Source organism: Salmo trutta, unplaced genomic scaffold (assembly GCF_901001165.1).
Source record: "Salmo trutta unplaced genomic scaffold, fSalTru1.1, whole genome shotgun sequence".
NCBI lineage: Eukaryota > Metazoa > Chordata > Actinopteri > Salmoniformes > Salmonidae > Salmo > Salmo trutta.
In genome coordinates, this window is record NW_021822362.1 from 827,243 (window position 1) to 852,493 (window position 25,251).

The following is a 25,251-nucleotide window of genomic DNA, read 5'->3' on the forward strand; positions in this document are numbered from 1 at the left end:
TTTTTTAATCTATTTTTCACAGGTTTTTGCCTGCAATATGAGTTTTGTTATACTTACAGACACCATTCAAACTGTTTTAGAAAATTCAGAGTGTTTTCTATCCAAACCTAAACAATAATATGCATATTCTAGCTTCTGAGTTGGTGTAGGAGGCAGTTAAAAATGCGCACATATTTTTTTCCAAAATTCTCAATACTGCCCCCTGGCCTCAACAGGTCTTCAGTCCATCATAACATAGTTAACAGGGTCTTCAGTCCATCATAACATAGTTAACAGGGTCTTCAGTCCATCATAACATAGTTAACAGGGTCTTCAGTCCATCATACCATAGTTAACAGGGTCTCAGTCCATCATAACATAGTTAACAGGGTCTCAGTCCAACATAACATAGTTAACAGGGTCTCAGTCCATCATAATATAGTTAACAGGGTCTCAGTCCATCATAACATAGTTAACATTGTCGTGTCTTTGGCTATGCCGGATTAAGTGATATGACATGCTAACCTATAAAATTATTTCTCTAATTAATATTACCTGATTAAGCTAATCATGTAAATGTAATTAACTAGAAAGTCGGGGCACCACGGAAGAACGTTTATAGAGCCGTTATCTTCCGAATAAACTCTTAAAATACTTAGTAATATTTTACATCGATAGCAGTCAATATTAACCCTTATCTTATTTTCAGTCTCATAATGAAAGTTGTAAATTCTTGGTTATCTTCACGAACCCTGGCTAACAAGTTGAATCAGCAATACAAAATTGGGTTTAATTATTTATTTACTAAGTACCTAAACTAATCACACAGAATTACATATACACAGAATACCAATGATGTCATACAGAAAACGTCCTGGTGGATGGAACCTGTATCATGGCTGGTTACACAAAGGAAAAGGGGTTGGGCTTGAATGAAAGAGCGGGAAAACTTAGGAACGAAGAAACAGCAGCTATGCTATCGTAAATACATTATGTTATGCATTCTAAATTACCGCCCATTTGGAAAAGGAAAATGCAATAAATATTTACTCTGAGCTGCGCTTTGGTAGATTGGTCGTAGATGCTGGCCGGGTTGGCGAACAGATCTTCCTGTCCTTGGGAGAATGTCTCTGGTGGTAAATTGGAAACGTGGTAGTATCTTCGTCTGTTTGTTAGACTGGATCCGTCGTCCGTCCTTTCCTAGCCCACGTCTACAGCGGCCGCTGCTAACTCAACAGCTAGGAAGTATCACTTCTGTAGTGAATAAGCTCAAAGTTCATACCATTCACAACCAAAGCTCACGTCGAGGTTGGCTTAGTTCTGTCCTTGACATGTGTGTCCTTCTAACGTAGAGGCGGCAGACCTCACGTGCTGGAACAACGTGGTTATCTTTTCGTCAAAGGCTTATATAGTGGAGAGGGGGGAAGGATGTGTTTCATCGTTTATAACCCCTCCTCTTCACAGGGGTGGGCCACTGATCAAGCAGGGCACTTTCCTTATGAAAACCCAAATCTCTCATTTGGAAGCTAAAATTACATTTAATCTCCTAACAAACAATTTCAATATCAAACATTTCAATTGCATAACAATTCCATGTGACTTTGATAACTAGAGGGTGGATACTTTCCCAGGTACAGTTTATGTCGTCCTGTCATCAGTCATAATGTCTCAGATGACAACTGAACTGACATCCATACTCATTACGTTCCAAAGCATATTTCCAACTGGTTTTATTACCAAAATATGGTTCCTTTCCCCATTTGTTTGATGTTCCCAGACTCTCTATATTTAACAGGACAGCAGTCCTTGAGGACAGCAGTCCTTCAGTAGGGTCAGAGAGGGGAAGGGAGAAAGGTATTTATGGGGGGGGTCATAAAACTTACCCACAGGCCAACGTCATGACAACAGGGTCTTTAGTCCATCATAACATAGTTAACAGGGTCTCAGTCCATCATAATATAGTTAACAGGGTCTCAGTCCATCATAATGTAGTTAACAGGGTCTCAGTCCATCATAACATAGTTAACAGGGTCTCAGTCCATCATAATATAGTTAACAGGGTCTCAGTCCATCATAGTATAGTTAACAGGGTCTCAGTCTATCATAACATAGTTAACAGGGTCTTCAGTCCATCATAACATAGTTAACAGGGTCTCAGTCTATCATAATATAGTTAACAGGGTCTCAGTCCATCATAACATAGTTAACAGGGTCTCCGTCCATCATAATATAGTTAACAGGGTCTCAGTCCATCATAACATAGTTAACAGGGTCTCAGTCCATCATAATATAGTTAACAGGGTCTCAGTCCATCATAACATAGTTAACAGGGTCTCAGTCCATCATAATATAGTTAACAGGGTCTCAGTCCATCATAGTATAGTTAACAGGGTCTCAGTCTATCATAACATAGTTAACAGGGTCTTCAGTCCATCATAACATAGTTAACAGGGTCTCAGTCTATCATAATATAGTTAACAGGGTCTCAGTCCATCATAACATAGTTAACAGGGTCTCCGTCCATCATAATATAGTTAACAGGGTCTCAGTCCATCATAACATAGTTAACAGGGTCTTCAGTCCATCATAATATAGTTAACAGGGTCTCAGTCCATCATAACATAGTTAACAGGGTCTCAGTCTATCATAATATAGTTAACAGGGTCTCAGTCTATCATAATATAGTTAACAGGGTCTTCAGTCCATCATAACATAGTTAACAGGGTCTTCAGTCCATCATAATATAGTTAACAGGGTCTCAGTCCATCATAACATAGTTAACAGGGTCTCAGTCCATCATAACATAGTTAACATTAGAGAGCGAGAGCACCAATCACAAATCCTGTCTCCCAGACACATCTTTGTGTTTTGGAACATGTCTAGTCTGTCCATCCTGTTATGGTGGAGCAGAACAACATGCTGTTCTGTAATGGAACATGTCTAGTCTGTCCATCCTCCTGTTATGGTGGAGCAGAACAACATACTGTTCTGTAATGGAACATGTCTAGTCTGTCCATCCTCCTGTTATGGTGGAGCAGAACAACATACTGTTCTGTAATGGAACATGTCTAGTCTGTCTGTTATGGTGGAGTAGAACAACATACTGTTCTGTAATGGAACATGTCTAGTCTGTCCATCCTGTTATGGTGGAGTAGAACAACACACTGTTCTGTAATGGAACATGTCTAGTCATGTGTATTACTTTCACACCCTGATCTGTTTCACCTGTCTTTGTGCTTGTCTCCACCCACGTCCAGGTGTCGCCCAGCTTCCTCATTATCCCCAGTGTATTGATACCTGTGTTCTCTGTTTGTGTGTTGCCAGTTCGTCTTGTCTTGTCAAGCTTACCAGCGTGTTTTTCCGTGCTCCTGCATTCCTAGTCTCTGTTTTTCTAGCCCTCCCGGTTCTGACCCGTTCTGCATGCCCTGACACTGAGCCCGCTTGCCTGACCATTCAGCCTGCCTTGACACTGAGCCCACCTGCCTGACCATTTAGCCTGCCTTGACCTCAAGCCTGTCTGCCCTGAAACTGAGCCCACCTTCCTGACCATTCAACCTGCCTTGACCTCGAGCCTGTCTGCCCTGACACTGAGCCCGCTTGCCTGACCATTCAGCCTGCCTTGACACTGAGCCCACCTTCCTGACCATTCAGCCTGCCTTGACCTCAAACCTGCCTGCCCCACTGTACCTTTCGGACTCTGACCTTGTTTATGAACTTCTACTTGTCCCTGACCTGCCCATTGCCTAACCCTTGTATTTCAATAAATATCAGAGACTCAAACCATCTGCCTCCTGTATCTGCATCTGGCTCTCGCCCTTTGTTGTTATAGTATGAACTGGCCACGACTGACCCAGCAGACTCGGACCGGCTCTACAAAGTTATCTCCCTGCAGGGACTCACCATTGAAAAACATGAGGAGCTATTTCAGAGCCTTATGGAAGGTCTCCAGAGGCTGATCTACAACAGTTGCCTGTATTGTGATGCTACAGGGCATTACATATCCACCTGTCCAGTAAAAGAGCAGACTCATCAGCTAGGTAAGAGTACCATGGTGGGTCATACTGGGAGTTTTCTAACTCACGTTACTCGTACTGTCTTCTGTGTTATCCTGCTGTTGGGCGACTGGTCTAAATCTCTCCTGTTGCTTATTGACTCTTGTCATCATGTGCCTTTGGGCGGGTGGGGGAGAGTCATAGGCTGCCAACCCCCCTTTTCTCTCTCTCTTTCTCTCTCCACAGTTTTATGGCATAAATACCAGGTAGAAACTTTGGGTTTGGCAGGTTTGAGGGGAAAGAAACCTCTTTGAGACAAAGGATCTTCTCCTGCCAAAACTCCTACGTCCCCAAAAGTGGAGAATTAAACAATATTTCTATTTTTGAGAATGTGGAACCGGTCGGTGGGAAATTAAAGGACGATCCTGTTGAAGTTGTTTTATTTTGTGACATCATGAAAGACAGTAGACCAATATAACTGCACAAAACCCCCATCAGGATGTTAACCAACAGTTTGGCTCCAGTACCAGAGGTGGACGGTGGGGGAAGCGGTTCTTTGCTGCTACCGCATCTGCGTCCCGCCCGACTGATTCCCCTGGGGGGAAGAAGGGGTGTCCGACCTAGGAGTACGTCCCCAGTGGCAGGCAGGGGGTCAGCCAACAGTTCACACCGTGTCCTGGCCTGCCTCCTCTCGGGTGGAGCGCAGACCCCCCCCCACCCCCCCAACCACTATGGGGGAAAGGCACATCTGTGATCCTGAAACCCTGCCCCTAGTGCAGCGGCTCATTTCTATGTATCCCTTCTCTAGGGAAGACGGACGGAGCACGGACCCCCGTGCCAAAGCTCTCCCCTCAGCACTTTTCACAAGAAACTGAGACAGGAAGACCTATTTCCTGTCGTCACCAAGCACTGTCTCCAAGTCCCATTGTTTTACCACTGCCCGTTTGTCATACAAAGTCTTTGTCACATCCAGGCGTCTTGCCGAGGGCACAGAGCAAAAATACGATGAAAGGGGCAGATATGTTACATGGTAGATACAGAATGTTACATGGTAGACAGTTTGGTTGCTCCTTTAGCTTTAATCAATCACAAACTACTTCCTGCTTATTCAGTTTACCTTGTCAAATACATGATAGAACAAGTATATAATACAGATAATAACAATAAAACAAAATATATACAATAACAATACAATGAACTGTTCTCTCTATTATATAATAGTTGATCTAACATGGAGTCTCGAAGGACTGTTCTCTACTGTATAATAGTTGATCTAACATGGAGTCTAGAAGGACTGTTCTCTACTGTATAATAGTTGATCTAACATGGAGATGTCATAACGTTGGCTGACTATCTATCGTTCATGTCTGTGGACGATCATTAATGGGAACACTTATGTTATCAAATCAATTCTCTGTGTAATAACTGCACAATTAAATAATCATGTAAACAGTAATTAACTAGGAAGTCGGGGAACCACGTGAAAATGTTGTTTAAAGAGTTACATTTTTTTCCAAATTTTAGATATTTTCAGATATTTTCATATCTTATAGATTACAGTCTCAACTTAATGTATTATTACCTCATCAGTCATATTCTGAATGTCTCAAACCCTTGGATATCTGTACGAAGCCTAGCATAAATGATGAATCAGGGATTTACAAATTGTCTTAATTATTTATTTACTAACTAACTAAATAATCACACAGAATTACATAAAAACACACAGGATAGATTATTCATTGGTTACTAACACAAAGCCATGAAATGTCCCTCTAGTGGACTAAATCGATATGACGGCTCGGTAGACAATAGAATGGGAAGGGCAGGTAAGAAAGAGCAGGAGAACAGACGAAGGACTCCACTATCGTACACACATCTGTTATCTAGGCTCATGGAAATGCTAACCCTTTGCACATAAACGGCCGCTCATTCGAAAATAAATTGCAAGTTACATATTTACGAGTGTAGACCTTTGTGGCCTGTCCGTCTGCTGGAGAGTCAGTCGACAGAAAGTCTCTGGTTTGTCCACCAGAGATCAAAGTCTTTTGTAGTTGTAGTTTGTTATAATGGATTTGTCAGGCGTACCAATGGTCGTTCAATAGGGAAATGTTCTCCTCTCGTCTTCGGTCGAGTTTCCTAGACTATTGTACATATACAGCTGCCGACTAAATGTGTAGTCTTGTCGAGATTTTCTTCTTAACCATTTGTTTCGTATTCAGCTGGCGCTGCACGTAACTGGTCTGTATATAAATTGCCAACCATTTCAACATGTAGCTACTGCTCCATGCTCTCTGGTCTCTAGAGTGGTAGCCATTTCAACGTGCGGATGATCCTCACGTTCTCCGATCTAATGTTCATTTTGTTCCAAGTCCTTTTATTAACCTGTTAGGGCTAGGGGGCAGTATTTACACGGCCGGATAAAAAACGTACCCGATTTAATCTGGTTACTACTCCTGCCCAGTAACTAGAACATGCATATAATTATTGGCTTTGGATAGAAAACACCCTAAAGATTCTAAAACTGTTTGAATGGTGTCTGTGAGTATAACAGAACTCATATGGCAGGCAAAAACCTGAGAAGATTCCATACAGGAAGTGACCTGTCTGACAAGTTCTTGCTCATCTTGGCTCTTTTTATTGAAGACTGAGGATCTTTGCTGTAACGTGACACTTCCTACGGCTCCCATAGGCTCTCAGAACCCGGGAAAAAGCTGAATGATATCGAGGCAGCCCCAGGCTGAAACACATTAGCGCGTTTGGAAAGTGGCCGATCAGAGGGCCATTAGACTAAGGCTCGTGCACGAGGGGATCCCATGCTTTTACTTTCTCTCTCGTTGAATGTAAACAGGCTTTGCCGGTCGGAATATTATCGCTTTTTTACGAGAAAAATGGCATAAAAATTGATTTTAAACAGCGGTTGACATGCTTCGAAGTACGGTAATGGAATATTTAGATTTTTTTTGTCACGAAATGCAGCGTGCGCATGACCCTTATTTACCCTTTCAGATAGTGTCTTGAACGCACGAACAAAACGCCGCTATTTGGATATAACAATGGATTATTTGGGACCAAACCAACATTTGTTATTGAAGTAGAAGTCCTGGGAGTGCATTCTGACGAAGACAGCAAAGGTAATAACATTTTTCTTATAGTAAATCTGACTTTGGTGAATGCTAAACTTGCTGGGTGTCTAAATAGCTAGCCCTGTGATGCCGGGCTATCTACTTAGAATATTGCAAAATGTGCTTTCACCGAAAAGCTATTTTAAAATCGGACATATCGAGTGCATAGAGGAGTTCTGTATCTATAATTCTTAAAATAATTGTTATGTTTTTTGTGAATGTTTATCGTGAGAAATTTAGTAAATTCACCGGAAGTGTTCGGTGGGAATGCTAGTCACATGCTAGTCACCTGCTAATGTAAAAAGCTGGTTTTGGATATAAATATGAACTTGATTGAACAGACATGCATGTATTGTATAACATAATGTCCTAAGATTGTCATCTGATGAAGATCATCAAAGGTTAGTGCTGCATTTAGCTGTGGTTTGGGTTTATGTGACATTATATGCTAGCTTGAAAAATGGGTGTCTGATTATTTCTGGCTGGGTACTCTGCTGACATAATCTAATGTTTTGCTTTCGTTGTAAAGCCTTTTTGAAATCGGACAGTGTGGTTAGATTAACGAGAGTCTTGTCTTTAAAATGGTGTAAAATAGTCAAATGTTTGAGAAATTGAAGTAATAGCATTTCTAAGGTATTTGAATAACGCGCAACGGGATTCAACTGGCTGTTGAGTAGGCGTCCCACCTAGCCCAGAGAGGTTAACTCTATGAAAAGGGGTGTTCCATGAAGTTTTGTCGTAATGTCTGTGCTCACGGGGGTGTGGTTACTGACTGGATAAACTTTACATGAAAAAACATTATCTCATTTAGAAGACTCAAGTCACATTTATATATTTTCAAAAGTAGTCATACTTAATCATTCATTTTATGCAACATTCAGGTAGAAAGCTAATAACTGAGGAATGTACACTTCCAGAAAACCTTGGTGCCAGCGAGTTGTCCCCTCTTTGCCGCGAAGAGAGACGACCAAGGAGTATAATAGTTAGCAGTACAGAGAGACGACCAAGGAGAATCCTACTTCTCACAGATCCATCTGTATTTATAGGAACAGTCATAGTCCCACCAAGCTCCTGTGTCTGATGTCCAGGAGTAGAAATACACACAGTTCTCAGCCACGCCACCATTAGGATCTCCACTTTTCCAATACCTGTAGAAGAAACAACACATAGAATCAGGCTGTCCACTGTTCCAATACCTGTAGAAGAAACAACACATAGAATCAGGCTGTCCACTGTTCCAATACCTGTAGGAGAAACAACACAGAATCAGGCTGTCCACTGTTCCAATACCTGTAGGAGAAACAACACATAGAATCAGGCTGTCCACTGTTCCAATACCTGTAGGAGAAACAACACATAGAATCAGGCTGTCCACTGTTCCAATACCTGTAGGAGAAACAACACATAGAATCAGGCTGTCCACTCTGAACCTACTACTCCAGACAGTGATGTCATAGTGACACAGAATTCATGAATGTCTTACTTTGTGGTCAGTGGTGTGTCGTCCACCCATTTCCAGGTCCCCTCAGTAACAGAGTCAGTCAGACCAATCCAGACATAGTCCTTTACCCCGCATAACCAATTGACAAATGTCTGTAGTAGTAGAAGAGAGACAACATTGTTAATACATACCCATTACTGCTCGTTATCTCTCTCTCTCTTTTTTTCTCTCTACCTCACACACACACCTGATCGTCTTCACTTTTGATGACCACCAGGTCTGCTCCTCTATTTCTGCAGTCCTGTCTGCTCTCCTTCCAGGATTTGTACTCAGTAGAGACGTAGTAACAACTGCTACCAAGCTTCTTCCATCCTTGAGGACACACTGTAAGTTGAACATTTCTTGCTTTAGTCACTTTAATACAACATTGAATTAAGTATCAATCAAACACTCAAGGAAGACACTAACTAATGGACGGTTTGGAAGTCCGTTTTTTTCTCACATATTTCCTTTAATGTAAGTTGAATTGCCGTACGTGGCATGTGAACTGATAACAGAACAATCATTAGCCAATTTCACTCACCTTTCTGAACTAAAGATTGTTTCAGACATTCTGTGTCTTTTTGTAGCTCGTCTCTCTCTTTGATCAGGGTGTTGTTGCTGGTCTGTAGCTGGTCTCTTTCTGCAGTCAGGGTGTTGTTGCTGGTCTGTAGCTGGTCTCTTTCTGCAGTCAGGCTGTTGTTGCTGGTCTGTAGCTGGTCTCTCTCTTTCGTCATGGTGTTGTAGTTGGTCTGTAACTGGTCTCTCTCTTTGGTCAGGGTGTTGTATCTGGTCTGTAGCTGGTCTCTGTCTTTGGTCAGGGTGTTGTAGTTGGTCTGCAGCTGGTCTCTCTCTTTGGTCATGGTGTTGTAGTTGGTCTGCAGCTGGTCTCTTTCTGCAGTCAGGGTGTTGTTACTGGTCTGTAGCTGGTCTCTCTCTTTGGTCAGGGTGTTGTATCTAGTCTGTAGCTGGTCTCTCTCTTTGGTCAGGGTGTTGTAGTTGGTCTGCAGCTGGTCTCTCTCTTTGGTCATGGTGTTGTAGTTGGTCTGCAGCTGGTCTCTTTCTGCAGTCAGGGTGTTGTTACTGGTCTGTAGCTGGTCTCTCTCTTTGGTCAGGGTGTTGTATGTAGTCTGTAGCTGGTCTCTCTCTTTGGTCAGGGTGTTGTAGCTGGTCTGTAGCTGGTCTCTCTCTCTGGTCAGGGTGTTGTATCTGATCTGTAGCTGGTCTCTGTCTTTGGTCAGGGTGTTAAATCTGGTCTGTAGCTGGTCTCTCTCTTTGGTCAGGGTGTTGTTGCTAGTCTGTAGCTGGTCCCCCTCTTTGGTCAGGGTGTTAAATCTGGTCTGTAGCTGGTATCCCTCTTTGGTCAGGGTGTCAGAACTGGTCAATTGGTTTCTCTCTGTGAAATAATACAATCAACAACCAAGATAAAAGTGGAAAAGTTAATCAGACATTTCCCGGATTGAGGTCAATTTCAATTCCAGTCAATTCAGGAAGTACACTGGAATTATTTTCAATTAGAAACGTGGAATTGGAATTTGGTGTATTTTCTTAATTAAATTGAATGGAATTGAAATGTAATTGAACCCTCGTCATTACACCACTGATGATGAAGAATGTTTGAGTGAGAACATATCAACTCACGGTAGAGTAACAGGCCTATGATCCAAGCCAGCAGGAGAACACACAGCATCCCCAGACACACTGCAGCAGTTGGGAAATGTCTCTTCCACCTCCAAAGATACACTGAAGCACATATTATTATCATAAGAACTTGATCAATCTATATCTTTTTCTTTCCAGTTGCTGTTTGAATCACTGAGGGAAATACACAAGCTTGACAAGGGACAGAACACCAGAACTGAGTTCCAGCACCTCACATATTCTACTGTTTGAGTTCCAGAACCTCTTACAGAATATTGGCTTAAACATGCTGAGTTCAGGCACCCAAAATGGCTGCCGGCATCTATTTCAATCCAAATCACATTCCATTTGTCAATTGCTTCATAAAACAACAGGTGTATGCTAATAGTGAAATGCTGACTGACGGGTCATTTTCCAACAATGCAGAGAGAAATAAATAGAAATACTGACAAGGATTAAATAACGAATAACATTAACAAGTAAAAATAACATGGCTATATACAGGGAGTACCAATACAGTGTTGATGTGCAGGGGTACAAGGTAACCAGAAAATTAATTTTCCAAATTTTGGTTTAGTCTGAATAAAATAAAAATAATTGTCACTGTCCTGGAAATATGTTTTTAGAAATGTTTACAAATTATTTAAAAATGAAAAGCTGGAGTATTGTGAGTCAATAATTATTCAACCCCTTTATGGCAAGTCTAAATAAGTTCAGGATTAAACATTTGTTTAACAAGTCACATAATAAGTTGCATGGACTCACTCTGTGTGCAATAATAGTGTTTAATATGATTTTGTACACCACACATACAATTATCTGTAAGGTCCTCAGTCGAGCAGTGAATTTCAATCACAAATTCAACCACAAAGACCAGGGTGGTTTTCCAATGCCTCGCAAAGGGCACCTATTGATAAGTAAAAAAAATACAGATGTTGAATATCCGTTTGAGCATGGTGAAGTTATTACACTTTGGATGGTGTATCAATATACCCAGTCACTACAAAGATACAGGCGTCCTTCTTAACTCAGTTGCCGGAGAGGAAGGAAACCGTTCAGGGATTTCACCATACGGCCAATGGTGACTTTAAAACAGTTACAGAGTTTAATGGTTGTGAAAACTGAGGATGGATCAACATTGTAGCTACTCCTCAACACTAACCTACTTGACAGAGTGAAAATAAGGAAGCTGTCCAAAATAAAAAAAATACTGTTAAAAGTGTGGCAAAGAAATAAACATTTTGTCCTGAATACAAAGTGTTGTATTGGATTTTCCCAAAACGTAACACATTGGAGTACCACTCTCCATAGTTTCAGGATTAAAAAAGAAACGGACTGGAATTAAACAGGCAAAATCCTAGAAAAAAAAACTGGTTGTTTGCTTGCCACCAGACACTGGGAGAAAATTTCACCTTTCAGTTGGACAATCACCTAAAACACAAGGCCAAATCTACACTGGTAGCACCCGACGGCGGAGATGAGAAGCAGGTATGGGGAGTCAAAATGTAATAAGGAACAGACATGAAACAAGACAGGCACAGCGTCAGCACACGGGCAGAACAACGACATTCGACAATCAATGCGGCAGCGGGGGAACAGAGATAGGGAACTGACAAATATAGGGGAGGTAATAAACAGGTGATTGAGTCCAGGTGAATCCAATAATACGCTGATGCGCGTGACGTGGAAAGGCAGGAGTGCGTAATGCTGGGGAGCCTGGCGCCTTCGAGCAGCAGGGGGAGGGGGAGCAGGCGGGACAACACTGGAGTTTGCAGAGTTACAGGTTTGACTTAAATCTGCTTGAAAATATATGGTAAGACTTGAAAATGGTTGTCTAGCAATTCTCAACATCCAATTTGACAGAATGGGGTGAAGAATTTTGAAAATAATTTTGAATACCAATGTTACCAATGAATACCAATACAAGGCCAAATATATACACTCCTGTCTTATAACATGAATATCTGAACAGTCTTTATATCTATTATAGACGTTGTGACGTACAACAGGTCAGCCACCAGGGGGAGACTCGTCGAGGCCTGGTGACAGATGGAGTATACATCACAAGGCGATGGCTCCATCTGCTGGACGTGCCAGGTCTCCACGGGCTCTCCGGCCAGGACTAATTGGGGCTGATTGGGAGCTGGTGAGTAATCAAGGACTGACTGCTCACCAGCTGTACAAATCCCATAAAGCTGCCAGAAGGGCAGCACACAGGGGAGAGAGTGGGGGAAGAAAGGACTCCCGAATATTTGGGGACGGTTTCAGAGGTAACAGGAGTAAGTTCAGTTTTTGATCCCAACAGGATACAGCAAGACTCGGAGCCCAGAAGACGGTATCCCGGAGAGGGTCTCATGGGGGAGACCTATCCTTTTCTTTTGAACTATTATTTTAATAAACACCTTTGAAACTGAGCTAATCCTTCTCTGTCCGTGTCTGATCTGTGTAAACGTTTTGACCCACCCCCCTGGTCTGCCACAACGTGTTTGCGCAGTAGCGATCCTATAGGCATTCAGTATGTGACAGGTTCGTGATTCTGAAAGGACAACAACCGTAATTCCAGCGCACTCACTCATGTAGGAGAGGGGACTTTTTATAAAACAAAAAAGGCCAGTAGTGTAGTGGAGGGTATACGCAGGTTTTTCCGTGGGCTTTGTTTATACTCACTTATTAATCCCTACTGATGTGTATCAAAGTAGTGTAGTGAAGGTATACGACTTATCAATTATGCAGTACAATAGAGGAGTCGAACACAAAGTAGCCTATGCAATTGCAAAGCACGTGAAATATATTCACATGCGCGCTGCCACACACAGCCTAGTTTCAGTGGAATATCATCTGCAAGCAGCCAGAGCACACAGCTTTCAATGGCCGATTACGGGAACGACGGAGGGAGAGGAAATTCGTTTTCGCTCGCACGTCCAGGGATTCCACCTTGCCTCGGAGTCATCCCGGAAGTCCCCGACGGTCCCGTTGCAGAGAGAACTCAAAGCTTCCCGACCCCCGAGAGTCGTCGAAGTCGGCCGAGTCACCACCTCCCGAGCCTATGCAACTAGGCAGAACTGGACTGTCTCCAGCAGAATGGCAATACAGGATCAACACGAAGAGTTGTCTATATTGCGGGATTCTTGGTCATTTTGTGTCCTCTTGTCCTTTAAAAGACCAGGCTCACCGGTAGGAGCGAGTACTCTGGTGGGTCATATGGAGAACAGGTCTGCTTCCCTTGCTCGCACCCCTTTTCATGCCATTCTGCTGTGGTGTAACCAGTCTAAATCTCTTCGGGTCCTCATTGACTCTGGGGCTGATGAGAGCTTTTTGGACGCTACCCTGGCTTCCGAGCTGAACATTCCCACTCAGCCTCTCTCCACTCCCATGGATGTTAGAGCGCTGGACAGGTGCTCTATAGGCCGGTTCACTTATAATACCCCTCCCATCAACCTACAAGTGTCAGGGAATCACAGCGAGACTATTCAATTTCTCTTCATCAAGTCCCGTGGTTTTGGGATTCTCCTGGCTCCAGCGACACAATCCCCTCATCAACTGGTCTACTGGTGCCATCATGGGCTGGAGTCCGTTCTGCCTCGCCCATTGTCTGAAGTCAGCGCAACCTTCCCCGGGACGTCTTCCTGGGGGCTCAGAAAGTGCCCTGGACCTCTCCGCCATCCCCGCAGAGCACCAGGACTTCCAGGAGGTGTTCAGTAAGGCCCAGGCCATTTCGCTTCCGCCGCACAGACCCTATGACTGCGGGATTGACCTTCTCCCTAGCAACACGCCACCCCGGGGACGCCTGTACTCTCTGTCAGTACCGGAGACCAAAGCTATGGAGACCTACATTAGGGCCTCCCTAGCTGCAGAATTTATCCATCCCTCTTCCTCTCCCGCCGGTGCAGGGTTTTTCTTCGTGGAGAAAACGGACAAGACCCTGCGCCTGTGCATTTACTAGCGAGGACTCAATGGCATTATTGTTAACTAGTTATGATAGGGGGCAGTATTTTCACGGCCGGATAAAAAACGTACCCGATTTAATCTGGTTATTACTCCTGCCCGGAAACTAGAATATGCATATAATTAGTAGCTTTGGATAGAAAACACTCCCGACGTCTCTTCCTCAAAAATCCAAAAACTTCAATTTTTCAAACATATGACTATTTTACACCATTTTAAAGACAAGACTCTCCTTTATCTAACCACATTGTCCGATTTCAAAAAGGCTTTACAACGAAAGCAAAACATTAGATTATGTCAGCAGAGTACCCAGCCAGAAATAATCACACACCCATTTTTCAAGCTAGCATATAATGTCACAAAAACCAAAACCACAGCTAAATGCAGCACTAACCTTTGATGATCTTCATCAGATGACACTCCTAGGACATTATGTTATACAATACATGCATGTTTTGTTCAATCAAGTTCATATTTATATCAAAAACCAGCTTTTTACATTAGCATGTGACGTTCAGAACTAGCATACCCACCGAACACTTCCGGTGAATTTACTAAATTACTCACGATAAACGTTCACAAAAAACAACAATTATTTTAAGAATTATAGATACAGAACTCCTTTATGCAATCACGGTGTCCGATTTTAAAATAGCTTTTCGGTGAAAGCACATTTTGCAATATTCTGAGTAGATAGCCCGGCCATCACAGGCTAGCTATTTTGACACCCACCAAGTTTGGCACTCACCAAACTCAGATTTACTATAAGAAAAATTGGATTACCTTTGCTGTTCTTTGTCAGAATGCACTCCCAGGACTTCTACTTCCACACCAATGTTGTTTTAGTTCCAAATAATCCATAGTTATATCCAAATACCGGCGTTTTGTTCTTGCGTTCAAGACACTATCCGAAGGGTGACGCGCCGGCGCATATCGTGACAAAAAAATTCTAAATATTCCATTACCGTACTTCGAAGCATGTCAAACGCTGTTTAAAATCAATTTTTATGCGATTTCTCTCGTAAAATAGCGATAATATTCCGACCGGGAGACGTCGTTTTTGTTCAAAGACTGAAAATGTAAAATGGACTCTTCACGTGCACGCGCACCCATTTCATTGTTCTCAGATCGACCACTATCCAAATGCGCTACTGTTTTTCAGCCAGGGACTGCAGAGTCATCCTTCCCCGTTCTGGCGCCTTCTGAGAGCCTATGGGAGCCTTAGAAAATGTCACGTTACAGCAGAGATCCTCTATTTTCCATAAAGAGGCTATAGAAGGCCAAGAAATGGTCAAAGAGGGCACTTCTTGTATGCAATCTTCTCAGGTTTTGGCCTGCCATATGAGTTCTGTTATACTCACAGACACCATTCAAACGGTTTTAGAAACTTTAGGGTGTTTTCTATCCAAATCAAACAATTATATGCATATTCTAGTTTCTGGGCAGGAGTAATAACCCGATTAAATCGGATACGTTTTTTATCCGGCAGTGAAAATACTGCCCCCTATCCTAAACAGGTTAACGTAAAAATGTAATAATATTCCAACCGGACAATAGCGTATTCATTCCAGGAGAAAAAGAAGGAACGGCGCGCTCGCGCATCACCAAGCCCTTTGTCCTCAGGCAGTCCACTCATTGACTGAGCTACTATTCTCTGCTAAGTAACAGGAGAAGGATGAAAAAACTTTTTAAAGGCTGTTGACAGCCAATGTAAGCCTTAGGAAGTGCAATGTGACCCCACAGACACTGTAGTTTCGACAATTCTCAGATTTCCCACTTCCTGGTTGGATTTTTCTCAGGTTTTTGCCTACCATATGAGTTCTGTTATACTCACAGACATCATTCAAACAGTTTTAGAAACTTCAGAGTGTTTTCTATCCGAATCTACTAATACTATGCAAATATTTGACTCTGGGCCCGAGTATTAGGCAGTTTACTCTGGGCACGCTTTTCATCCGAAAATACTGCTCCCTATACCCTAAAAAGTTAAGCTGCATCCCTGCGCCTTCTCCCACCGCCTCAATGCCACAGAGAGAACTACGCTGTGGGGAATTGGGAGCTTCTCGCGGTGAAGATGGTATTGGAGGAATGGGGGCACTGGCTGGAAGGGGCGGAACATCTGTTCATTGTGTGTACCGACCACAAAAACGTGGAGTATCTCCGCACCGCCAAGCGCCAAGCACCTCAACTCCAGGCAAGCAAGATGGGCCCTGTTGTTTACCCTGTTCAACTTTTCCCTCTCTTACCGGCCAGGGTCCAAGAACTTCAAGCCGGATGCCCTGTTTCGCAGATATAGCCATAGTTTCCACCGCGGAGCTCGAGACCATCCTTCCCACCTCATACCTGGCGACGGCACTCAGCTGGGATATAAGGAAACAGATCCTGGAGGCACAGCAGTCCCAGACGAATCCTGGGGGAGGGCCAGATAACCAAATATTTGTGCCTGACGCTGTCCCGGTACTGGAGTGGGCCCATTCTCCCAGGCTTGCCTGTCACCCGGGCTCCCGTCGGACACTGGGCTTCATGCGACAACGCTTTTGGTGGCCTACTATGGTTCCGGATGTCGCCGGCTGCACGGTCTGTGAGCAGAACAAGACTCCTCGGCAAGCTCCGGCTGGTCTACTTCAACCACTGCCTGTCCCTCACTGTCCCTGGTCCCACATATCCCTGGATTTCGTCACAGGTCTCCCCCCGTCTGAGGGCAACACTGCCATCCTGACTGTGGTCGACCGGTTTTCCAAAGTCGCCCACTTCATTTCTCTCCCCAAACTACCCTCTGCCATAGAGACGGCCCAGCTCATGGTGCAGCACGTGTTCCAGATCCATGGACTGCCCGTGGACATGGTCTCCAACCGGGGTCCTCAGTTCCGTCCCAGTTCTGGAAGGCGTTCTGCACCCTCATTGGGTCATCGGCCAGCCTGTCCTCTGGTTTCCACCTACAGTCCAACAGCCAGTCGGAGCGAGCCAACCAGGACCTCGAGACTACTCTGCGCTGCCTGGATTAATAAACTGTTACTTCGACATTGTCTCCATCTGGGTCTTACCTTAAAACACAATAATTATTCTGAATGTATAAGAATGCATACAGTTGAAGTAGGAAGTTTACATACACCTTAGCCAAATACATATAAATGCAGTTTTTCACAATTCCTGACATTTAATCCTTGTAAAAAATCCCTGTCTTAGGTCAGTTAGAATCACCACTTTATTGTAAGAATTTGAAATGTCAGAGTAATAGTAGAGAGAATGATTTATTTCATATTTTATTTTTTTCATCACATTCCCAGTGAGTCAGAAGTTTACATACACTCAATTAGTATTTGGTAGCATTGCCTTTAAATTGTTTAACTTGGGTCAAATGTTCCGGGTAGCCTTCCACAAGCTTCCCACAATAAGTTGTGTGAATTTTGGCCCATTCCTCCTTACAGAGCTGGTGTAACTGAGTCAGGTTTGTAGGCCTCCTTGCTCGCACATGCTTTTTCAGTTCTGCCCACATATTTTCTATAGGATTGAGGTCAGGTCTTTATGATGGCCACTCCATGATGCTGCCACCACCTTGACTTTGTTGTCCGTAACTTCTTTGGGCTCAACTCCCGTTTACGGGATCGATTCGATAACATCCGGTGAAATGGCAGAGCGCCAAAATCAAAAAAATTTATAACAAATATTTAACTTTCATACATTCACAAGTGCAACACACCAAATTAAAGCTTAGCTTCTCGTTAATCTAGCCACCGTGTCAGATTTCAAAAAGGCTTTATGGCGAAAGCAAACCATGCTATTATCTTAGGACAGCGCCCAGCATACCAACACATGAAAATCAGATTTCAACCCGCCAGGCGCAACACAAAAGTCAGAAATAACGATTTAATTCATGCCTTACCGTTGAAGAACTTCTGTTGGCACTCCAATATGTCTCATAAACATCACAAATAGTCCTTTTGTTCGATTAATTCCATCGTTATATCTCCCAAATGTCCATTTATTTGGCGCGTTTGATTCAGAAAAACACCGGTTCCAACTCGCTAGCATAACTACAAAATATCTAATAAGTTACCTGTAAACGCTGTCCAAACATTTGAAACAACTTTCCTAATACAACTTTAGGTAATTTTTTACGTAAATAATCGATCAAATTTAAGATGGGATAAACTGTGTTCAATACCGGATAAAAACAACGTGAAGCACGTGACCTGGAGCGAGCATCAAAACATTAGAGTGCACTAGGCTGGACCCTCGTTCTGAACTGCCGTACAGTGGGGGAAAAAAGTATTTGATCCCCTGCTGATTTTGTACGTTTTCCCACTGATAAAGAAAGGATCAGTCTATAATTTTAATGGTAGGTTTATTTGAACAGTGAGAGACAGAATAACAACAAAAATACCAGAAAAACGCATGTCAAAAATGTTATAAATTGATTTGCATTTTAATGAGGGAAATAAGCATTTGACCCCCTCTCAATCAGAAAGATTTCTGGCTCCAAGGTGTCTTTTATACAGGTAACGAGCTGAGATTAGGAGCACACTCTTAAAGGGAGTGCTCCTAACCGCAGCTTGTTACCTGTAAAAAAGACACCTGTCCACAGAAGCAATCAATCAGATTCCAAACTCTCCAGCATGGCCAAGACCAAAGAGCTCCCCAAGGATGTCAGGGACAATATTGTAGACCTACACAGGCTGGAATGGGCTACAAGACCATCGCCAAGCAGCTTGGTGAGAAGGTGACAACATTTGGAGCGATTATTCGCAAATGGAAGAAACACAAAAGAACTGTCAATATCCCTCAGCCTGGGGCTCCATGCAAGATCTCACCTCGTGGAGATGCAATGATCATGAGAATGGTGAGGAATCAGCCCAGAACTACACGGGGGGATCTTGTCAATGATCTCAAGGCAGCTGGGACCATAGTCCCATAGAAAACAATTGGTAACACACTACGCCGTGAAGGACTGAAATCCTGCAGCGCCCACAAGGTCCCCCTGTTCAAGAATACATATACATGCCCGTCTGAAGTTTGCCCGAAGTATGACCCGAAGAACACCATCTCCACCGTCAAACATGGAGGTGGAAACATTATGCTTTGGGGGTGTTTTTCTGCTAAGGGGACAGGACAACTTCACCGCATCAAAGGGACGATGGACGGGGCCATGTACCATCAAATCTTGGGTGAGAACATCCTTCCCTCAGCCAGGGCATTGAAAATGGGTCGTGGATGGGTATTCCAGCATGACAATGACCCAAAACACATGGCCAAGAAGAAGCACATTAAGGTCCTGGAGTGGCCTAGCCAGTCTCCAGACCTTAATCCCATAGAAAATCTGTGGAGGGAGCTGAAGGTTCGAGTTGCCAAACGTCAGCCTCGAAACCTTAATGACTTGGAGAAGATCTGCAAAGAGGAGTGGGACAAAATCCCTCCTGAGATGTGTGCAAACCTGGTGGCCAACTACAAGAAATGTCTGACCTCTGTGATTGCCAACAAGGGTTTTGCCACCAAGTACTAAGTCATGTTTTGCAGAGGGGTCAAATACTTATTTCCCCCATTAAAATGCAAATCATTTTATAAAATTTTTGACATGCGTTTCTGGATTTTTTGTTGTTATTCTGTCTCTAAGCAGGGGATCAAATACTTTTTTCCCCCACTGTACTTCTTCATTTCTCTAAAGAAAAACATCAACCAATTTCTAAAGACTGTTGACATCCAGTGGAAGCGAAAGTAACTACAAGCAAGTGCCTTATAAATCTAGATACACATAGAAATCCCATTGAAAACACTGTCACCTCAACAACAACAAAAATTCCTGGATGGTTTGTCCTCGGGGTTTCGGCTGCCAAATAAGTTCTGTTATACTCACAGACATAATTTTAACAGTTTTAGAAACTGTAGAGTGTTTTATATGCATATCCTAGCTTCTGGGACTGAGTAGCAGGCAGTTTACTTTGGGCACGTTTTTCATCCGGACGTCAAAATACTGCCCCCTAGCCCAAAGAAGTTAAGCCATTTTGCCACAACTTTGGAAGTATGCTTGGGGTCATTGTCCATTTGGAAGACCCGTTTGTGACCAAGCTTTAACTTCCTGACTGATGTCTTGAGATGTTGCTTCAATATATCCACACCATTTTCGTTCCTCATGATGCCATCTGTTTTGTGAAGAGCACCAGTCCCTCCTGCAGCAAAGCACCACCACAACATGATGCTGCCACCCCCCTGCTTCCTGGTTGGGATGGTGTTCTTTGGCTTCCAAGCCTCCCCTTTTCCCTCCAAACATAACGATGGTCATTATGGCCAAACCGTTCTATTTTTGTTTCATCAGACCAGATAAAATTTCTCCAAAAAGTACGATCTTTGTCCCCATGTGCAGCTGCATACCGTAGTCTGGCTTTTTTAAGGCGGTTTTGGAGCAGTGGCTTCTTCCTTGCTGAGCGGCCTTTCAGGTTATGTCGATATAGGACTCGTTTTATTGTGGATATAGATACTTTTGAACCTATTTCCTCCAGCATCTTCACAAGGTTCTTTGCTGTTGTTCTGGGATTGATTTGCACTTTTCATACCAAAGTACATTCATCTCTAGTAGACAGAACGTGTCTCCTTCCTGAGCGGTAGGACGGCTGCGTGGTCCCATGGTCTTTATACTTGCGTACTATTGTTTGTACAGATGAATGTGGTACATTAAGGCGTTTTGAAATTGCTCCCATGGGTGAACCAGACTTTTCTGAGGTCTTGGCTGATTTCTTTTGATTTTCCAATGATGTTAAGGAAAGAGGCACTGAGTTTGAAGGTAGGCCTTGAAATACATCCACAGGTACACCTCCAATTGACTCAAATTATGTCAATTAGCCTATCAGAACCTTCTAAAGCCATGACATCATTTTCTGGAATTTTCCAAGCTGTTTAAAGGCACAGTCAACTTAGTGTATGTAATCTTCTGACCCACTGGAATTGTGATACAGTGAATTATAAGTGAAATAATCTGTCTGTAAACAATTGTTGGAAAAATGACTTGTGTCATGCACAAAGTAGATATCCTAAACGATTTGCCAAAACTATAGTTTGTTAACCTCTTACATCTAGGGGGCAGTAATTTCACGGCTGGATAAAAAACGTACCCGATTTAATCTGATTATTAGTCCTGCCCAGAAACTGGAATATGCATATAATTATTAGCTTTGGAGAGAAAACACTCCAAAGTTTCTGAAACTGTTTGAATGGTGTCTGTGAGTATAACAGAACTCCTATGGCAGGCAAAAACCTGAGATGCTTCTGTTCAGGAAGTACCCTGTCTGAACATTTCTTGCCCTTCTTGATTCTCTCTATCGTTTACAAAGGATCTCTGCTCTTACGTGACACTTCTCACGTCAACAATGGAGTCTCACAGCCCGGGAAAAACAGGAATGATGTCATTCAAAGCCCTGGCTGAAGCACACGAGAGCAAATGCTGAGTGGTCAGTCAATGGACTAAGCCTTAGGCGCGTGACACGCCCCGCCCCCGGCTTTCGGTTTTTTCCTCAGTTTACAGACAGGCAGATTCCCGGTCGGAATATTATCGCTTCTCTACGAGATAAATTGCATAAATATTGGTTTTAAACAGCGGTTGACATGCTTCGAAGTACGGTAATGGAATATTTCGAAATTTTTTGTCATATTTTGCGTCATGCTCGTGGCCGAGATTTAGCGTTGGGATAGTGTCTAGAACGCACGAACAAAACGTCGCTGTTTGGATATAACGATGGATTATTTGGGACCAAACCTACATTTGTTATTGAAGTAGAAGTCCTGGCAGTGTATTCTGATGAAGAACAAGCAAGGTAAGAACATTTTTCTTATAGGAAATGTGATTTTGGTGAAGGCTACACTGGGTGGGTGTCTAAATAGCTAGCCCTGTAACGCCGGGCTATGTACTTACATTATTGCAAAATGTGCTTCATCCGAAAAGCTATTTTAAAATCGGACATATCGAGTGCATAGAGGAGTTCTGTATCTATAATTCTTAAAATAATTGTTATGCTTTTTGTGAACGTTTATCGTGAGTAATTTAGTAAAATCACCGGAAGTGTTCGGTGGGAATGCTAGTTCTGAACGTCACATGCTAATGTAAAAAGCTGGTTTTTGATATAAATATGAACTTGATTGAACAGACATGCATGTATTGTATAACACAATGTCCTAGGTGTGTCATCTGATGAAGATCATCAAAGGTTAGTGCTGCATTTAGATATGGTTTGGGTTTATGTGACATGATATGCTAGCTTGAAAAATGGCTGTGTGATTATTCCTGGCTGGGTACTCTGCTGACATAATCTAATGTTTTGCTTTCGCTGTAAAGCCTTTTTGAAATCGGACAGTTTGGTTAGATAAAGGAGAGTCTTGTCTTTAAATAGCTGTAACATAGTCATATGTTTGAAAAGTGTAAGTTTTCGGATTTAGAGGAGTTTGAATTTCGCGCCCCGCCCATCATTGGATATTGGAGCAGACGTTCCGCTAGCGGAACGTGTAGATGTAAGAGGTTTTAACAAGAAGTGGTTGAAAAACGAGCTTTAAAACTTCTTATGGGTATGTGGGAGGCTACTGTCCCACCTGGCCAACATCCGGTGAAATTGCAGAGCGCCAAATACAAAAACAGAAATACTCATAATAAAAATTCATAAAACATCAAGTGCTATACATCAGCTTAAAGATTAACTTCTTGTTAATCCAAAGTGGTGTCAGATTTCAAAAAGGCTTTACGGCGAAAGCATACCATGCGATTATTTGAGGACTGCGCCCAGCACACAAAACATTACAAACAGTTACCAGCTAAGTATTGGAGTTACAAAAGTCAGAAATAGTGATAAAATTAATCACTTACCTTTGATGATCTTCATATGGTTGCACTCACAAGACTCCCAGTTTCACAATAAATGTTCATTTTGTTCGATATAGCCCCTCTTTATATCCAAAAACCTCACTTTTGTTGGCGCGTTTTGTTCAGTAATACAATGGCTCAAAGGCACAACAGCCAGACGAAAAATCCAAGTAGTATCCGTAAAGTTCGTAGAAACATATCAAACTGTCACAGATTATGTCGTGGTGTTGTAGAGATGGACCAAAATGCAGCAGAGTTGTGGATACTCATTTTCTTTTAATGGTAAAATGAAAAGGCATCCACAGGAAAAACAAAAGAATGTTCCTGTCGTGAGTATCAGTCTTACAGGCATACAAAAACGCAGTGCAAGAACAACTACCCACAAAACCAAGTGACAAACATACTCCTACATATATGACTCCCAATCAGGAACAATGATCCCCAGCTGTTCCTGATCAGGAGTCACAAGACCAACACAGAACATTCACACACACAAGACTGCCACGTCCTGACCCCAAAACTACTACAACAGCTCCATCTGCTGGTCAGGACGTGACACAAAAGATGTTTATAATCAATCCTCAGGTTGTTTTTAGTCATAATAATCGATAATATTTCAACCGGACAATAGCTTGGTCAATATAAAAGAAAAACAAGAAAGGCGCGCTCTCGGTCACGCGCAGAAAAACAGCTCTGGGGCCTTTCCACTATCCACTTACTCAGAGTGGTCTTACTCCCTAATTTTTCAGAATACAAGCCTGAAACAATTTCTAAAGACTGTTGACATCTAGTGGAAGCCATAGGAAGTGCAATTTGAGTCCTAAGTCATGGGATACTGTATAGGCAGTCAATGGAAAACTACAAACATAAAAAAATCCCACTTCCTGGATGGATTTTTTCAGTTCTGTTATACTCACAGACGTTATTTTAACAGTTTTGGAAACTTTAGAGTGTTTTCTATCCAAATCTACCAATAATATGCATATCCTAGCTTCTGGGCCTGAGTAACAGGCAGTTTACTTTGGGCATGCTTTTCATCCGGAGGTGAAAATAGTGCCCCCTAACCTAGTGAGGTTAATGACTCCAACCTAAGTGTATGTAAAGTTCCGACTTCAACTGTATGATTTCTGAAATATGAACACAGAAACACTGTACATCAACTCTTATTATGGTTGTGATTTGACAAAATTACAATCATGGTCTTGAATTGGACTCGCATTTTTCTAGTCTCGGTCTTGACTCGGTCTCCCTTTACATGGTCTGGAACACAACACTGATGAATACTATCTGAAAGTACTGTACATATAGGAATGGGTAAAGTGACTAGGCAACAGGATAGTAGACAGGAGCAGCTGTGTGTGTGTGTGTGTGTGTGTGTGTGTGTGTGTGTGTGTGTGTGTGTGTGTGTGTGTGTGTGTGTGTGTGTGTGTGTATTGGGGTGTCAGTGTGTTGGTAGAGTCCAGTGTGTGTGCATAGAGTCAGTGCAGGAAAGTTAGTGCAAAAAAGTGTGTGTGTGTGTGTGTGTTGAGCACTATACCAGGATAAACTGTTACCTGAATGTTGATCACCAACTCCATCCTTCTTGCGGTGCATGATGGGTCTTTTGTTGTTGTAAATATGATCATCAATGTCAATGGTCTTTATTTCATTAGGTTCGTCGTCTTCAAATCCATTTGTGTATTCATAGATTCCCTTTGACATCTTTATACGCTTGTGGTCAAATGCAGTAACAGTAGACTCTTGAAACTTCTACTCTTGTAACATCTACTCTTGTAACATCTACTGCTGTAACTTCTACTGCTGTGACTTCTACTGCTGTGACTTCTACTGTTGTAACTTCTACTGTTGTAACTTCTACTGTTGTAACTTCTACTGCTGTAACTTCTACTGCTGTAACTTCTACTGCTGTAACTTCTACTGCTGTAACTTCTACTGCTGTAACTTCTACTGCTGTAACTTCTACTGCTGTAAAGTCTGCTGTTATCTCAGTTGTAGGTTTGTGTCTGTTCTCTGCACAGCTGGAGTCTCTGTGTGACTCAGTCTAATGTAAGAGACAGTTTTAACTGTCAACCTCATTAAAGGGGAAACTGTCTAACCAATAGTATGACACTAACCACCACCATGTGACCACAGACTTATTTTCTGAAAACCATGTTTGTTTACCACAGTGAAGATTAGTTTGTATATTTAGTTTATATTAGTTTAGTTTACCACAGTGTAGATTACTTTATACACTCCACATGTACATTT

General features: G+C 42.6%; 1 protein-coding gene across 1 annotated transcript; it reads right to left on the reverse strand.

Moving 5' to 3' along the window:
- Window positions 1-7,899: 7,899 nt before the first annotated feature.
- LOC115181958 (C-type lectin domain family 4 member M) lies at window positions 7,900-24,854 on the reverse strand. Its single transcript, XM_029743645.1, has 6 exons — window positions 24,555-24,854; window positions 10,218-10,319; window positions 9,121-9,972; window positions 8,785-8,921; window positions 8,580-8,689; window positions 7,900-8,244 (listed from the first exon to the last, which is right to left on the reverse strand). The coding sequence occupies exons 1-6, from the start codon at window positions 24,700-24,702 to the stop codon at window positions 8,112-8,114; spliced, it is 1,482 nt and encodes a 493-aa protein (XP_029599505.1). The 5' UTR covers window positions 24,703-24,854; the 3' UTR covers window positions 7,900-8,111.
- Between the last annotated feature and the right edge of the window lie 397 nt (window positions 24,855-25,251).

Coding starts and splice junctions, on each gene's coding strand:
- LOC115181958 (XM_029743645.1), bottom strand. CDS start 24,702: ATGTCAAAGGGAATCTATGAATACACAAATGGATTTGAAGACGACGAA. Junction 9,973..10,217: donor CATAGGCCTGTTACTCTACC/GTGAGTTGATAT, acceptor ATTATTTCACAG/AGAGAAACCAATTGACCAGT. Junction 8,245..8,579: donor GACACACCACTGACCACAAA/GTAAGACATTCA, acceptor TTTCTTCTACAG/GTATTGGAAAAGTGGAGATC.